The 17,877-nt window shown below is 42.4% G+C and overlaps 2 protein-coding genes across 12 annotated transcripts in view; one reads left to right on the top strand and one right to left on the bottom strand.

Annotated features, from left to right (window-relative positions):
- LOC100122319 (zwei Ig domain protein zig-8) overlaps positions 1 to 17,877 on the top strand; it is a 337,476-nt gene that overhangs the window by 193,479 nt on the left and 126,120 nt on the right. The gene's annotated exons all lie outside the window — the stretch shown is intronic.
- On the bottom strand, positions 1,898 to 3,144 carry LOC107981377. Of its 2 annotated transcripts, XM_031923814.2 has the most exons (4): positions 2,950 to 3,131; positions 2,704 to 2,850; positions 2,147 to 2,392; positions 1,898 to 2,075 (listed from the first exon to the last, which is right to left on the bottom strand). In XM_031923814.2, exons 3-4 carry the CDS (start codon positions 2,316 to 2,318, stop codon positions 1,945 to 1,947), a joined length of 303 nt encoding a protein of 100 aa, XP_031779674.1. In that variant the 5' UTR covers positions 2,319 to 2,392; positions 2,704 to 2,850; positions 2,950 to 3,131; the 3' UTR covers positions 1,898 to 1,944. The 2 variants fall into 2 exon arrangements, with proteins under 2 accessions (XP_031779674.1, XP_016842614.1); XM_016987125.3 differs by having other exon boundaries at positions 2,704 to 3,144.

Genomic DNA, 17,877 nt, shown 5'->3' with positions numbered 1-17,877 from the left:
ATTTAACAGCGCAAACCCCCTTTTCATTACCTTGGAAAACTATGCACAGTACCCTTCAGAGTACACGTAATCTTCCTTCCTCTTTAACCCGTCATCAAAGTCTGCAAACGAGATTCGCATTTTCTCTCAACTATCTCTCTTGCTCCCTCCACGTGACAAAGCAACAGAAAGTTTTTCAGTTTCAGCGGCACGGGGGCAGCTTTGAGTTTTATCCGAGCTGGAAAATTGATGCGGAAAATTAATTAGTTTTTCTCGCGCGCCCAGCGGCTCACAAAGAGCGAGCGAGTGAGCCAGGCGAAGCGCGGGTCTGTACGCCCAGGACAGAGGCAGCGATATTCTAATCGGATTATGTACTTTCATGCAGTACGACTATGTACCTGCAGCGAGCCCTGTCTCGCTGTATCTCGCTGTGTGTATTTGTAGCGTTTCTCCGCAGCGGCGCCGCTTGTCCTTGTTTTGCGCGAGTGACGCATGCTCGCTGCCTTCAAACCGATGCTCTAACTCGCTTTCTACATGAGGTTGTTGCTTCTCTTCCATCGTCGGGGCTGTCTTAGGGTGAAAGCGCTTTTTTCGGAACGCGTTCTCGAGGAGGAAGCGCAAGAACGAGGGGGCTTGGGGAGATTAATCTTGTGAGCGTGCGCCGAGCGATGAGCACGTCTATGAGGTGCCTCGCTTCGGGATATTTCTCTTCGATTCTAACGAAAGCTCTGACTATTTATAAACAAAACAGTTCTGCAACAAGAATCAACGTGATGAATCTGTAATACCGAGACCGCGCACTATATAGTTCTCGCAATACCCCCACGGAACATAAGCCATTCCCCGGCATACGCACGTCCCATGCAGTTCTGTATATAGCAAATCCAGCCATTGGATCTTACCCATCCGTGCAATCTCAATATCTCTCTCGCTCTCTCACTCATTCACCCAGTCTCCTGGCCTCACTTTGTGCACTCCGTACATGCATAGGTGCGCACGCGTGAACGGTGCGGTTGCGCAGCGTCGGCGGTGGCGGCCGTTGAGGGCTCGAGACGAGGTCTTAGCGCCATATAATAACGTAATGCCTCGACCTCGTCGACATCGGGAATCCCACGGAATGCGCGCCTGCCCACCCAGTACCCACCACATATGCACCGACGACATCTCCTTTAAAGGGGGGCTGACGATACCGTAGCTCTGATGGGTACAGCGATTGCGAAGGGCGCAGAGCCTAGTCCCGCAATATGCAGATGCTCCTCCACGTGAAGCAGCATCAGCAGTGAAGGGACATGCACGCATTCACGCACGCACGTGCGCGGCATGCGCGAATAACGGCCACAGCTTAGAGATATATGAAGGAGATTTGCTTCTGCGCGCCTGTCTGATTACGGCCGTGCGTATAATCGTATTATTATTGAGCCACCTGGAATTAGATGGATTATGCCGGGGGATGAAATATTTTCGCGGTCGTGCGCATGTATAGAGATATGTACGGATGCTAGCTGCTTGGCTTTGGGAGGCTTACTTCCGAGCTTCTGAGGTTTCAGTGATTCCTCGGACCTCGGCTTATCGAGATTGAAGAAATTGCGCGATTTTCACTTATTAGGCGAGCCTTTCCCATGACAAGCCTTCCTGTAGTCATATTAGCAGCGTTCGTATCTTTTCATTCTTGCAAAAAGCCTGGCCAGTAACGAACTTTAAACGTTTCAGCCCTGAAGAGTTGCTCGAATGTAAAAAACACGCGTTGCAGCGCTGCTCTTGTCGAGCGCAATAATGACAAGCTCTTATGTAAGCCAAGCGCACGAAAGGGAGTGAAAAAAAATGTGGCTGTCTCGGGGACAGCCGATAAAAGTGAATACTGAAGTAGGTGTGTTGTAGACTTCGTTTTTTTTTATATAGGTGAAATAATAAAAATATGTTTATCTTTATTCATACATTATTTTATTTCTTACAAACTTTATTTATCTATGGTAGAATCACAGGAATCTGGTTTGCAATTGGTTTGTGGTAACAACCGTTGTGATGTTTCGGTGGTAGTGCTCGATTGACTTTCACGTATTTTACGTTATCGATACTCTCTGCAGCGTTCAGCATTGCTGTGTTTTAAAAATTATGAGATTATTAAAAATTTATGTTATTATGAATTAATTAAGCAGGAATAAATTACCGTTTTGATCTTTCAGTGGTACTAGCATCTTTTTGCCGTTGTCGATATTGCTTAGAGCGTTCAGCATTCGTTTGTTTTTCGGCAGTACTTGATGTAGCATCCTTTTTCCGTTGTCGATATTCTTCAGTAGCATCTTTCTGCCCTTGTCGATATTCTTTACTGCGTTCAGCATTAGATTTCGGTGTAGTTTTCAATTTTTTGTTGAAAGCGGTAATTGTAAGAATGTTTTTTTATTCTTTTTTTATGCTGAAAGTGCGTAATTAAATTTATAATTATAAAATTATAATATGTATAGACTATACGGAGAATAGAAATAAGCGCAGGAGCTTATGTAGCCAATTTATATGTATATTGTTGGAAGAAAGAGATAGATATACGAATAAAAGGCAGAGCGGGGATACGCACGTGTACATATGAGTAGGAGGCAGAGCGGGGAGACGCACGTGTTACTGTTGCATGTGTTATTGTACCGTTTTTAAGGTTAGAGACGTAAGAAGTATATTTCTGATTTAATATGTGAAAAAACACTTCAAAAATGAAACCATTTAAAAACATACCTGTCTTGCAGATTCTCGTTTTCATCTTCAGTATTATCAGTAGCTGGATAAGTAAATTTTTGTTGTTCACATGTTTTTTTTACACTGCTTTGTTCTTGCGTTTCACTTTCACTGTCACGCATTGAATTTAAATTACTGTTTTTGTCACTTTCCATTATGAAAATGAATGTAATCTTATTAGTACACGAGTAGCAATTAAATATAAGTATTCACATTTAATAATAAGAATGAGATATGTTTACGTACAACTGACGCTTAGACGTGGACCGAGATATGTTTACATACAACTGGCGCTTAGACGCGGACTGAGATATGTTTACGTACAACTGACGCTTAGACGCGGGATAGCATTATTTCAGTTTATGCTAGGTAGAGAAAGCCGAGCGTGTGGGGACGCGGGATAGCATTGTCCAGAGTATAGCGTGTAGTAGAGAAGTATAGTGTGTAGAGAACGCCGAGAGCGCCGAAAGCCAACGGAAAGATGCGGTAAAGAGAGCGCGGTGGAGGGGGGAGAGAGAGAGAGAGAGAGAGAGAGAGAGAGAGAGAGAGAGAGAGAGAAGAAGAGCGCGGTGAAGGGAGAGATGCGCGCAGTGCGTACGCCTTGCGCGGCGAAGATAGCGCGGTGGAGGGGAGAGTGAGAGAGAGAGAGAGTTGCCCCTGCTTCCCCTCCTGCCGTTCGGTAACTGCGTGACGGTCGGTTTTTTCTCGATTCACTCCCCGGTAAAAATGTGTACCCAGCGAGCCTATAGAAGTGTTCACTTCAAAAGAAAGGCAAAATGTTAATTGTTATTCATTTCGATTTCGTTCAAATTTTAGTCAAAGGAAAGGCTGCGCATGCACCTTTAAAAATTAATTCTTCTTCACGTCTGACTATTTTCGTCTTGATCTACTTGGTCACAGTCTTGTACAAAGTCGACAACTTTCAACCGAACAATTCTATTCCACTACAAATACTGGCCTATCGTATAACTCAACGCCGCTAAGAGTTCATAAAACTTCAACATTCTCTCGTAAACGTGAGTAGCAAAAAGCGGCTCCTCGGCTTGACGCGAGACTCCTTCATTAAACCTGATAATCACGAGTGGGTCAGTCACCCCGAACCTTCTCCAGCCTTCCAGAGCCAGAACTCCCTCGTTAACACGCGATTAAAACCACGAGAGATACTTGAGAAAAATAAAAAGCACCCCCGCGCGTCTCACCTAGCTTCGCGCGCGGTATCGGCTCTCCGTTTGGTTCAACCGACAATTTCAGGAGCAACTATCGACTTTCATTCCGACTCTCGGATTATGGAAATGCCAGGCGCGTTAACGGCCGGCCGCGGAATATTTAGATCGGCCGCTGAACTGCACGCGCGGCACACAGGCTTGGCTTCTGCGACAAAGTGTGCAGTGGCTCGCGTTGCTGACGTCCGCGCTCTTTGCCGCTCGACTGGGTATCGCAGACGTTCACCCACCGTATGCAGAGTTTTCACCGATTGTCTTTGAAACGACAGCTGTTCGTCCGGTTTTTATTTTGTTTCAAAGAGACTCGAAGCGGTCCATTATTTTGGTGAACTCGAGTCGATAGCTTTTTAAAAGTTATTTTTAATATTACGCGTTTCCAGCGAAAATGACTCTACATTATCAGTGCCTGCATCAAAACATGACCATTACTCTCATTGTCAGTCGGATGAAAAGCAAGCGAAAATTACTGGAGAACGAGAACGAACGCCCTCAATAATGACTCCACCGCCATTGTTATTCAAACACTCGCGCGCGCGCTAAACTCGAAATGGTCGACGAAACGAATCCGGGCCGTTTAAAATTCGAGTCCATGCAGCCCGCGCGTACTTCATTTCGCAAACATTAAAGTCAAATTTACACTTCATCAGTTTAACCTTTTATTCCGCGCGCGCGAGACGAAATTGCAATTTTTTCCCGTCCACTAAATAACATCGCACATTCGTAGATTGCGTATAACCAGATAGCGGGGTGAGAAAGAGAGTGAGAGACAAGATTAATATTATCGTTTAATTTTGCCGTATTCCTGATTTTATTGTGCACAGGCGCACAATGCGGGCGTCAGGAGGATTACTCGCGCATTTTTCACTCCCGAGCTCCCCATGTATACCACTGCCACGGGATTTCAGTCGATAAGCACGAAAGCCATTTTGCATTTTTCACGCGCGCGTGGGAGAGGAGAGGAGCCGCCGCGCGGACTCGGTTATGCCATCAATTATTGAGCGGTCTTTCAGCGCTATATCGCTGATTACGCGCATTTTAATGGATCGCAAAGAGGAATCCATCTAGCTCCATTCTTGTACCCAAACGTGGAGTGTGGGCTCTATATACTCTCACTCGTCGCAATTCTCTTTTTTTGCCCGAGAGTACAACAACTCTGTTGTTCTTGAAACGATAGCTTTATCTGGTTTCCCCCCTCGCTCGTTTTGTTTAACATTGTTTATGACTCGGCCGATGTATGAAATATTGTCATTCGAATGCATATTAAATTGATTGAATATTCGATTGCTAGCTGGATCGCGCCTCAAACGCGTTCAAAACTGATTGTCTCTCGGCGCATTCGAGTCAAAAATCGATTATCATGAATCATTTAACCAAGAAGATAGCGATTGTTTTTCAATCATGCCCGACTTTCGTTCGTTTGTATGTAGATAATATATCCCTTTCTTTCGTATTACTAAAATAGTCGCGCCAGTGTATCGATACTCGTTAACGGCCTGTTATACGTGTAATCCGAATTTTCACTGCAGAACATCAAACGACGCATGCACGGGATGATTTAAAACGTATTAGCTTTAATTAAAATTGATGCGCAATCCAATCAATGAATGTCGTTAATGTAGAGCGTAAAAACGTGCGGCCATAATTATACGCGGCGGAGCTTTAGTGCGCAATAAAGCCGTATTTTATACAACCCTTCTCTGTGTTCCTGTGGCTTTAAAATTTTATAGTATTAAAATTAACCCCTTGAACCAGACTGGGGAGAAGAGTTTGGTTGCCACTATAAATAAGATTTTTTAATTCTTATCAAATATTCGATTAAGTGTGGCTTAATGAATTATATTCAGTAACTAAATCATTCATATTATGTATAATAGTTCTAAATTTAGAACTTGTCGTCATTAACAACTTTATGCGTTGCATGATAATATAGAATCTCAAATGAACTCGCTTCGTTGGTACGTACCAAATTCTTTTCTCACTGCGTGGTTAAGTTGCAAAAGATAGAAGTGTTAAAATGTATCAAAATTCAATATCCACATGAATTGTTACGTCACTTTGCACCTTATTAATTCCAAATTCATCAATCATCGCATCTGGCCTGAAAAAGCCTGAATCCCTCGGCCACGAGACCGTTGTAATCTCATAAACCACCATAGAAACAAGCTCTCCTCCCCCATCAAGCCGGAAAAAAGCTGCGGCGTCCAGAAAACGAGCGTCGAGGGCATTAGCGCGTCGCCCTCGCCTAACGAGTTTATCGATAATTTTCTCATCCCGCGTCGAAGGAAGAGACGCCTGCACTGCCGCGACAGCCTGCGCCAGAGCGGCGAGAGGGAGACTGCGTCTGTTGCCACGCCCTCGAAATTGCAAAATATCATTGTGGGCTGAAGCGGGTGCGCGCGCTATTGGAACTATACGCCGGGGTTAACTGCATCTGCCGCCGCGAAACAAACTGAATACTAATAACGTTCGTCGTCGGTCGCGCACAGCCTTGGGCGTACGCGAGCTCTTGATGGGAGCGTGTGGCGTTGTGGCTCTGCATCCGGAGGGCGACATTGAGTGCCAACAGTTATATGTCTCGAATCGCATGAGAATGTGTACCGCGTCGTATAATATTGGAATGAATTTCGCATTGTGCGCGGGAGAAGTTTGATGTGGAAAATTTAGGATAAACGCTCGGTGTACGATTCGCGAAGGAATCGTTGTTCACTGCTTTATTGGTCTTGTTGGTCGGCTCGTCAACAATGTTTAACGATATTCGCCTTACAAATGTTTGATGCATAATGTGATCGAATCTGTCAAAATTCGAGTATAGCAAGTTTTCGTAATAGTATCGTTAAAAATGAAAACCATCGTTCGAGCAAAAATGTTACCTCTCCCTTCGATTTAACGCGGAGCAGCGCGCAGCTACACGGAAAAAAATGGTTGGTAACAGTAACGAACCGCTTGGCAAAATACGCACCAACTATTTTTTTGGTCAACCTTACCAATTACTTGGTAAGTATAATAAAATAATTGGTAACGTAAAATAATTGGTAAGTTACCTGCTTTTTTGGTAACATTTATCAAGTTATTGGTAAGGTTAACCAAAAAAATAATTGGTGCGTATTTTGCCAAGCGGTTTGTTACTGTTACCAACCATTTTTTTCCGTGTAGATCTACGCCGTTCGCAGCACATATTTCTCCTGATGTGCTTACGTAAGCCAGCTTGCACGCGCGCGAGTGTTATATATACCCCCTCTAGCCACGCGGTACTAGCGCGAAGCCGAGATTGTAATAACGTTTCCGTTTCTAGTCTGCTCTAGCGTCACGCCGCGTATAGCTGTATTACGCGATGAATCCGACGAAAACTTTTCGCACATGTATATAGATGTACATGCGGGGATGGGCATATGTAGCCTTGGCGTTATAGCAGTTCGTTCCATGTGTTTGAGCCCGAGAGTATGGGGGACTTTGATTGTCTGCTACCGCTGCAACCTCACTGCTGCTGCTGCTGCTGCTACTGCAGGATCGCGAGAGCGGAATATTCGACGGTGCGTTTACGCATCATTGACGTTTGAGTGCCGATATGGCTGGATTGGATTTTCTCAAAATAACAGCTAATTTTCGTCAATTAATAGATTATTTGAAGAACCTTCGTATACCAACCCCTCAATTTTCCAAACCTCCTAGCGAAGCAGAAAAACTTTCCTATAAATTGCAACAGGTAGATGCAAAACAAGCAGACTGCAGCCCCAGGAATATTCATAGGCACTTCATTAAATCCAAAGACCAAGCACAACATTATAATTCCAAACACTGCCGTCCAAAGTTAGCCGCAGGGCGACCCTATGCACAGGATCAATGCCCGGGCGAGAGCCGCAGCGGAAGCCACGAATAGAAACACTTGCTTCGGCTAATACAAAAATTTCACCGCCCCGCGTGCAGCAAAGTTCCTCGTCGGTGTACGGCCGACGTAGCTTGTGCCGGAGCCGCAATTCGAAGGGGGATGAAGAGGAAAGGGTGGGGGAAAGCAGTACTTCCGCCGCTATAATGGACGTGATTAGTATTCACTCGGTTTCGCTGTGTCAGATGCAACCCAGTTCGGCGGGCGCTGCTGCTGTGCTGGTCCGGTCCGCCGACGCCGCCGCCGCTACGTACATTATAGTAATTGTGGCAACGACTAAAATCTACGACTAATTACCGAACGCCGGCAGCGTCTGGCATCGGCTGCTCCCGCCTCTCGCTCCCTCTCGATCTAGCTGTGTGCGAAAGTAGCCCTTGCATAAAATAAGCTCCTCTCAATTCGCCCTCGGAATTTTTTCGCTCGTTTCTCTCGAATCTCGATGGCTTTTCATTGCTTCTATAAGAGAGACTTGGAGCGAAATTGAAGTTTTTAAATTAGAAATCATTGCTGATAATTAATGACTGGTGCGTATTTGAAAATTAATATTGAATAGTTCTGCAAACATCGAAGTAATAATGCAGAATATAATGGTGGAAATAATTGAGGATTATCGTGGATGGAATGTATCCGGAAACTGGTCAGGCAGCTTATGTTTTTTCATACAATTACATACATGTTTGTTCGTTTATTTGAATTATTGTATGATTATTACATAACTATAAGTGCATAGCTCATTGATATTAATGCAGAGATCTGAAGCTGTATTTGCGCATTAAATTCATAATAACCCTCTGAAATTTGAATTACACTATTAAATTTGGACATTGAAGGCATACAATTACATACAGTGTGACGTTAAATCTAGTTATAAAATTAAGACAACACCATATGATATTCAATATTCAACCAAACGCTTGTAGAAAAACTCCGCTGAATAGAGTTCATGCTCTCAGGAAACGCGAACGACAGCACAAAAGAATCACCATTACAATGCCCCCTGCCCGATAAAATAAAGTACACTCTCAAATTCGCCTAACCCAATAGACCTTTTTCCGTACACGCGGCACCCCTTCGAGTTATCGCTCGATCTCCAATCTCTCCCTCCCATCAGATCGGTTGGGCGCCAAATTTGGAAATTGCACGCCGGGCTGCACTCGACTCCCTCCACTATCGCGCTGCCGCACCATCTCGTATTCGATAAAATTGGCAAATAGAGGGATAAGAACGGCCGATGCGTATCGTTGGGAGGAAAAATGGCCGCTCGTCCCTTTATGAATAAATTTTGCTTGAAATATAAATCGAGGCTTCTCCTCTACGGCTTTATGCCTCTACATACATCGGGTGCGAGGCTCCCTCTATTTTCCCTCTGCTTTAGTGCGGCATTCGCCGCTACCGCCGCGGGCAGGAGTTACGTGCGTGCAATGCGAGTGCTCTTTTGAATTTCGAATTTACAGCATGCGGGATGGAAAAAATGCAAGGCAGACCGAGTGAAAGCCGATCGAGTCAGTGCCTGAGTTTCATAGGATTCGATGTATTTTGATCGAGCGAGAAAGGCGTGTATACATTGCGAATGGAGATGAGAGCTGAAGTTTCAGGACTTAAATCCTGTTTCTGAGGTAAGCAGATTCCTGCAAATGAAACTTGATTTACGCAATATCCAGTATGATGTATACGTTTAGGCACGGTATTTTTCGAGGTTAAAATATTATTTATAGAACATTGTGGCTAAAATCCGCTGTTAAGTCTCGCCTATCTGTGACTAAAGTAGTCCTTTTTTGCACCGTGTTTATCACACTCGCTACGCTCGTGCGCTAACCTCACGGTGCAAATAAGGACTACTTTAGTCACGAATAGGCGAGACTTGCGAATTTTAGCAGTCTGTGCTATAACATTTTATACGATACTCTTGACTTAAATGTTTCAGTTTTACACGGCGCTTAGCGCCCTCGCTACGCTCGGGTGCTAACTGCGCCGCGTAAAAAAGAACCATTTAAGTCACACGTATCGTAATGTACTATTGAAATTATAAAAGAACAAAATTGAAAACCACGAACGCGATGATTTGCTCGAGATATTTTAATCAACTGGGATGAATGTGTAGCACTCAAACGAACACTCAAGGCTTGAAAATTGTATGCCTTTGATAAAAGTTTGAGGCAATCTGTGATAACATGCCACCAGACTAGGTACAAACTAACTTGTTTGCAGTTGCCGTCCAATTTACTACATCCCCCGTATGAACCGTTCAAATATATATATATATATATATATACATATATATATATATATATATATATATATATATATATATATATATATATATATATACCAGTTAGTAATTACTTCATCATCAAGTTGATTACATAAGAGAATTTTAATCGCGATTAACTAACTTACTCAATAAATTTCTTTGTAGCGAAAGCCTTTGATCATAAACAACCAAACATAAAACAAGCAGAATGTTTTCTGTTTTTCATTCAACCCGATATACGCGCTGGGTTTGCAAGAAATCTAAATTGCAAATCCGCCAAATTCTTTGAATTTTTTTTCACGAAATCCACAAATCGAGGTCGCTCAAAAACTAAGCGAAATTCCCGTACAAACGTACGCTGTACATTCCGCGGCGTATTTCCACGGAAAAGCCATTACCGAAAACTCGTCCGCTGCACTAGCCTCAAAGGCCAGAGAGAACACACGCTCTCGCTCTCTCTCTCTCTCTCTCTCTCTCTCTCTCTCTCTCTCTCTCTCTCTCTCTCACGCACGTAAGCATTTTCTGACCGTTATAAACGTGGTCCTGATTTTGGTTAGTTACACGCTCACGTGAAAACGGCCCTGCAATTATCTCTCTGGCTTTCTAATTTGCCACATGCAGCGCTGCGCCCTTTCCTTTCTCGGGCGCACGTGTATATATATAGTACCGGTTTTCTCTCTCCACCCGCCTAACGATCGAATCACGTGAGCCGCGATCTTTAAAGCGCTCCGAAATTTTGCACGGCTTCCTTTTATTCAAGAATAGCCGCGCCGAGAATGCTGCTGGCCATTGCTAAGGGATCGCTCGTGATAGGGCTAGCAAAGTGTTTCGATTTTTCGGGATCTCTTTTCTTGAATGCTGGACGGTCATTGTCGCCTTACACTCGAGATAGTTAAGGTTTTTTTAAGGTATTCCAAATTACATGACTTATTTCAAAATGTGTCACTTCAAAAGATCAAATGAAAGCTTTCGTAGTTGTATAATTAAATGTGATGATCAAAATATTCATCAGCGATATTCAAAGCACTTTGCATTACAAGCGTCAACAGCACTTGACGTTTCTTGACGTGAAAATTAATTAGAGTAATGTACGTTCTGCGCTTCGCAGCCACGCTAGTACTGTCGCATGTAGTTAGTAATAATAATAATAATAAGGATGATAATAATAGTAATAACGATGATGATGATGTTGATCCTAATGACGCTAGCAATAACCATAATAGAGCTCAAATATATTGACGTTCATGATTCGCAAATCTAATAAGAAAGAACCACAAATGCAAAAAAAGTCCTTATAGTCGTATCTCGTTTTGCTCACCGGCCAAATGATCGTGGTGTAAAAAGCCGAGCACGTTCTACGAAAACAAACAACGAATCTTGCTTAAAAAAATCCCCTTCGCCGCGTTCAACGAATATAACGCGGTGATAACGCGAACGCAAGACACGCGCTAGTCTATCACGCACGCAGTTCTCGGCATTTAATTGGACGTGCCAGAGCAGAGTTGGCCATGTGTACGTGTGTGTACGCGCGCGTGCGCGCGTGTGTGTGCGACTCCACAACCGAGGCACTTGAAGGAATTAAGAGTTCCCCTCGGCTCGCCGACAATTAAATGCTGCTTTACGGCTCGTTGGGCTCCACCTTCGACCTTCCCTCCGCAGCGCGTATAAATAATATCAATGTCATTAGGGAGTCGCGAAAGCGCTGGTGCAATTATTATGACCATTAAAAGTGGCCGTGCGCGAACTGCGATTTATGGCGGTGAAAATGCGCTCGACATAACTCTCGCTCGTGCCGAATGAGCCCAAAGGATTTCTCGTGTTTTTGACTTAGTGTGATTAACGCGAGGCTCTGTACAGCGATTCTTTAATTTTGAAAGAGGCACACGGCCTTGCGTGCTTGCTCTGGAATTCGAGGTTTGTTTTTGGCTTCTAGCTTTTCTGATATAGTCGTGTGTTGTAATGAAAGGAGTGTGTGTTTAATATGGAATATTAATTATTGAAATGCATATTATACATATAGACTTAATTTATGGAACGTACAGTTTGTCATGTTTCGGAATACTCACGTATAGCCTTTTGTGCAGATGTGCATGATACGAAGCTATTTTGGCAAAATCAATTTTCATGGTTCACGAGAAACTCTCGATCGGAGCATATGAATTTTCCTGTATTGAAAGATGCATAAAAATTAATCTTGGAATTTTGCCAAGGTAATACGCATGCTAAAGTGAGTAGCAGAATGTATCTTGTCGACTACGGAAAAGATATAAGTTCTCCTTTCTGTTGGCCATTATAGATACGATAGATTTTTTTACATGTTAGCGTTAAAATATTGACTACTTAATGACTTCCCGAAAACCTACGAACTTTTCTGCAGAGTTCACGAGCGGCATTTATCAATCATGAATGTCGATAACAATAGTGACCGTAATCTGTGAAATTATTTTTTTCTTTTCATTCAATTTTGTTATTGCAATTTTATTACTTATATTTAAACTCTAAAATTGTAAGTTGAAACATTTTTACGCCTATACCAATGGCTACATAGATTTTGTGTTCGCATGAAACTGACTCCAATAAAGTCGAATATTTCACTTATCTAGATAACAGTCAGCGCGCAATAACCTATAAAAACATTTGACTGCGGTATATCAGCTAGATTTATATTCAAGAATAAAAAGAGAAAAGATGGGACGAACAATTTGAAAGCTGTAGTAATCTTTTAATCGTAGATCAGTTTCGAGGAAATCTATACACTCCGATGTCAGTTTTCAACAAATTTTAAAAACTAAAAAACTAAAATACTGTTGAAAACTGAGCAATACCGGCGTATAATCATCGGCAGACCTCACTCCTGCACCACTGCACCAGAAACAGCAACAACTCTCTCTCTCTCTCTCTCTCTCTCTCTCTCTCTCTCTCTCTCTCTCTCTCTCTCTCTCTCTTTCGTGCTAAAAAACAACAGAACAGCGAACACTCATCGAAGCATACAGAGCCGATAACGACGTCCGCATCTAAAAAGCAGACGACCCGAACGATCGCGCACTCCTTTCTTTCAGGAATCACACCTCACGCGCGAATCGCTCGCCGTAAAGATAAAGAGGCACGAACAAAACTATATGTATATTTGTATGCATACATGTAGCTCCACGTACACGGAAAATCTCGCCTGGCGCAAAAATTCCAGGCCGCGTCGAGCCAAGATAATGCTGAAGCAAACGTGACAACCGTGTATAGTATACAGCTGTGTGAAATAAACGCGAGGCTCTTTAGATGCGTTCGCGTATTTTTAGGTCGCTGAGTTGACGAAAACGTTGCCGAGTTTTGGGATGCGCGAGAGATGTTTACTTTTGTGCAGCTGGCGAAAATATTTGCGAACGAAAAATTGTACGCGCGCGTGCACGCACGAGCTTGGGTGGAAAAGCTCCGGAAATTTAAAGGGTTGCGCGTATTGCTTGTGCTTTATAGCGTGCGTTTCCAGTCCGCATCTTGGGCGTTTGGATTTTCGAGAAAAATTTTAATCATTTTAGAAGTTGTCGTCAAAGAATAACATTTTTTCCAAAGACGCGAGTGAGTGCGAAGTAAAAGTTGGTGCTATTATTTTTGTACTTGTTCGTTTGCAAAGCAAGAACCACTCAGTCATGCTTATCATTGAATTCAATTAATGAAATATGATGTTCTATCTGGCCTGCTAAGAAGGGTCGTTGGGCATTGAATATGTAAAGATTTTTTCCCCAACAGTTTTAATGATTGAATACTCACCTGCATCATTCGCTGTATGCATGTTTAAACGTAGTTCATATTTTGCTTTATTCAGTACTTTAGGCAGACACTGCAAGAAGAAGTATAATTATTCTATAGACGTTGACGCTTTCCTATAGAAAGATGAATCTTTAAAGCGACGTAGCTCATCGCGATAGTGTAAAATATGCATTCCGTAAGTTGCAAACGTTAATTCAAGCGCACTAAGTAAATCTCGTACGATTCGCGAGAATAGCTGATGACGTCTTTACTCGATTTACAGTCGTCTTGCATGGTATCGATTCCTTAGCTGGCATACCTATGTGGCGCCAGAGTTTAATAATACAGGATGTTAATAATTGAACTAATGGGTTATACTTTGTCGTACTCGTATATTGAAATAGGTTATGGATAGAGGTTACTTCCGGTGCCGAGTGATCGTGTAAATAATTAAACGTTGAACCTTACTTATATGACTATCACTTTTTCGAGAGTCAAAGATTCATTTACGTCAAAAACCTTTTACATTCGCTGTTCACATTACTTAACAAAGATAGTTCCTTTCGCTTTTATAATGAGCTTAAAAACAAAATGATATTAGTTAAGTGGAGTAACAACGAGATCCCACAGAATTTCAATCACTTGAAACTTTATAGATATACTTCGCATACACTTATAGCATGTGTGACCGAATCAGTATGCTAAACAAGGCAGTTTTAGTATTTGTTGCTCACTAAAAAACTCACTACAAAAGTGCCTATGCATTACCTATTTTCATCTGTCACAGACATGTTACAGATGATATGAAAATATAACATTAAATGTGTAAATTTCTAATTCTAATTTTATTAACGAATGGCTTGAGAAGATCCAAAATCATGGACAAAACGTCGCAAGAAATTAGATGGTTGTTTTTGTTTATAATTTTCACCAGGGCGTTGACTCTTACTTTTGAATTTATTATACATATTTACTTAAACCTGGAGAAGCCTAGACAAAATCATCCCAATCAATAAACTAACTGATGTTCAAAAAATTTCAACAGTAACATTTTTTTTTAAATTAAGCTACATTTATTCGGAACAAGGCAGTGTCAATAGTTTAGTATCAAAGTTAGCGTGGTCAAGCTTCTGCATTTTATTTTCTATTTTTATTTTGGCCTTTTTGAAACATCTGCATCGAAGGAGCTGTAACCTCGAATCAATGCACATACATTTCTGTATTCGCGACTGTTTATATAGTTTAGACGGATAACTTGTTACTGTATTACACCCAAAAAATGTCCTCTTGGATCAAGAGAAAATAATCTTAATCTAGGACCCAAAATTAAAATCATTTTGAAGTAAAGGGATTCCGTTTGATTCAAATGGATTCCTTTTGATTTAATGAGAATCCTTTTACCTCAAAATTTTTCTAAAAAAACATTTTTTTTTTAATCGAAAGGATTCCTATTGAATCAAAAGGAATCCATTTGAATCAAATGGAATCCCTTTACTTCAAAATGATTTTAATTTTGGGTCCTAAATTAAGATTATTTTCTCTTGATCTAAGAGGACATTATTTTGTGTGTAGAAGTCTCTGATTGACGATCCATGAAATTTCCTATTATAAAAAATAAATAAGCTGTTGAAAAAAACAGACAAAAGAAAGTGGGAACAAGAAAACGACGAGCGACCCACTAACCCGTATAAATGTATACATATAAATTTTCTTCATTATAAAATCAATTTTCCTAAGAGCTTCCAATTCTCTCGAATTGTTTGCCTTGTAGACGATAACACACGGTTCAGAGCGCCGCTACAGCAGCAGCAGCTCTCATCGATTATCTCGCGAATAGCGTGGGTAATCGAAGGCGTTTGAAAATACTCAAAACTCGGCGGAGATAAAAAGAAAGAGAGGCAGAAACAAAAAAGCAAGATAACGCAGAAATGTCTTAGTCGCGAAGGGTAAGTCGTCAAATGGACGCGAGAGGATGAGATAAAACCCGGTGTTCGGCATTCAAATTAGTACGCCGAGAGCGAGAGTAAACCGAGCGAAGCGTCTTCGGCTTCTGCTGCTGCAGCCTCGATTCCCTTGATTTTACTTTTTTCGCATTTCCCTCGCGGGCGTTTCTTTGCCTTCATTTCCGCCAGTGCTGGAGCTTCCTTCGCGCGCCTCATCTGCCTCGAGAAAACGAGAGAGAGAGAGGGAAATTCCGAAAGTGCGATGAAAGAATTAATCTTCAATTTGCAAAGGCATAACTATTTTTAATTGCATCTGTGCTCCGGCGAGAGCTAGCCTCTCGATGCCATCCGCGTTATCGTCGACGTCTGGGACGCCAGGAAATTGACTCGATTGTATTACGTTCTAATGAAACATTTCCGCTTCCATTTCTGACGGACGCGTTTCCGCTGCAGATGCCATCGAGTGGTCGTCGTTTTCGCAGCCCTGGCTCGACTCGCAGAGCTGGAAATTCTCCAAGTTGATCGATCGTTTACTAACTATCGTCGCGCGTATCTGCTACATGGGAGCTGAGTTTGTTTTTCATCTTTACCTTTTTTACCGAGAACATCTGATCGAGTTCTGATAGAATTTTAAATCTGTTTGCTAAGTGCTGAGTCTCTCGATAAAAACATGGATGTTTGTACCTCTCGATGCGCAAGATTATCACGTATATAATTATGTGCGATACCTTGTTTAAAATGATATTGTTTCTTCGATGTTTCATGCGGGCCAAGATAGATATTTCAAGACGTCCTCAGACATGAACGCATAAACACTTAAGTAGTTCAAAGAGATTGAAATCGTACATGCATTGCACAGTGCGTGTCCAGTAGATAATTCAGAGTATCGTCAGACTGTAGGCAGTGAAACGTTTTTAATAGTTAAATCGTCATTATATTGGATGATCCGCGTAACATTGTATTGCCTACGAATCCACCATCATCTTCTCTCTCAAAACGTTCGATATTATTCGGCAGTGTTTTTGTTCCTTTCCAACTGAAATTTATTTGAAAAAAAGTAATCATCTTTCGCAATCAGTAGCGAGCGTTCATTCGAAAAAGAGCCATCACCGTAAATCACCGTATTTTCGTCACACTATCCCCGAAATTCAAGTCAAAGTTTGAGCGGGTAAACATCGGTCCCGCGCGCGCTCACAATCCTTCAAATAAAGCGCTAGAGTTGGCAAAAACGCCGATAGCTCGAGACGGACGTAAAAATAATAATCGGTGATGGTAAGTATAACAAGCTCGGAGTCGATAAATCGCCGAAACAAGGGCTTCGAGTACCGCTGCGTCGTGACCCGCATCGATAACTTTTCCCGTCGCTCTACGTATACACATATATATACACCTCAACTCCAGCGGAACATTACTTTTTCCTCGTATTTACTCTCACTCTTGCTCTCTTACGCCTTTTTTGCCAGCTAGCTTCGCTTCCGCTCTCACTTATCATTTTTCATTCCGGTCCGCGCGCGCGCGTAGCTCACCTCTACAGTAGCTCTTGCTTTCTTTTTGGATCACGAGCGTTTCCACCTCGATCCATCTTAATATTTCTCGGCCTTGAACATTGAGTGTCGGTCGAAAGGGAATGCTCGCGGAAATTACCCGTTGTGTAAATAAAGTTTCTACTTCATGGCTTTAATTCGCGTTGGGGGTGTGATAATACGCGATTTATTGTCCGCTGCGGCGACGCGAAATTTGCTTCTGGAGAATCGATGCAGGCGGGAACCGTTGCAGATTATGCTAATTAATCGGAGCCATTACATTCTCATTATATCCGCGCATGAGCTAAAAGCAATTGAACTAGTTGACTATAACGCGTTAGTAGTTACATCGGTGTGGGGTAAACTTCCCCCAAAAGCTCGAGCTTTTTCGAAAATCAGGCCACAGTCATATTTCAATCCATCTTATCCATCTCCGAAATCATATCGCATCGAGATCAAAATGACCCACATTCCCTCCGAAAAACATCGATTACTCAGCAATCCTTCCGCGAAAATAGTCGTCCGCATAAAACGCACTCGGATTTTAAAAAATTCAACCCTCCGCAGGTCGCAACCGGGCGCGCGTGTGTGTGTATCATCCTCGACAAAC

This window comes from Nasonia vitripennis, chromosome 2 (genome assembly GCF_009193385.2).
Source record: "Nasonia vitripennis strain AsymCx chromosome 2, Nvit_psr_1.1, whole genome shotgun sequence".
Classification (NCBI taxonomy): Eukaryota; Metazoa; Arthropoda; class Insecta; order Hymenoptera; family Pteromalidae; genus Nasonia; species Nasonia vitripennis.
The sequence above is the reverse complement of the archived record's forward strand: the minus strand, read 5'-3'. Positions and strand labels throughout refer to the sequence as shown.

Bases quoted from the DNA above. Each gene is read 5' to 3' on its own strand.
- LOC107981377 (XM_016987125.3), bottom strand. From the start codon at position 2,318: ATGCTGAACGCAGTAAAGAATATCGACAAGGGCAGAAAGATGCTACTG. The intron at 2,076-2,146 runs GTAATTTATTCC...TTTAAAACACAG, and splicing joins ACCACTGAAAGATCAAAACG to CAATGCTGAACGCTGCAGAG.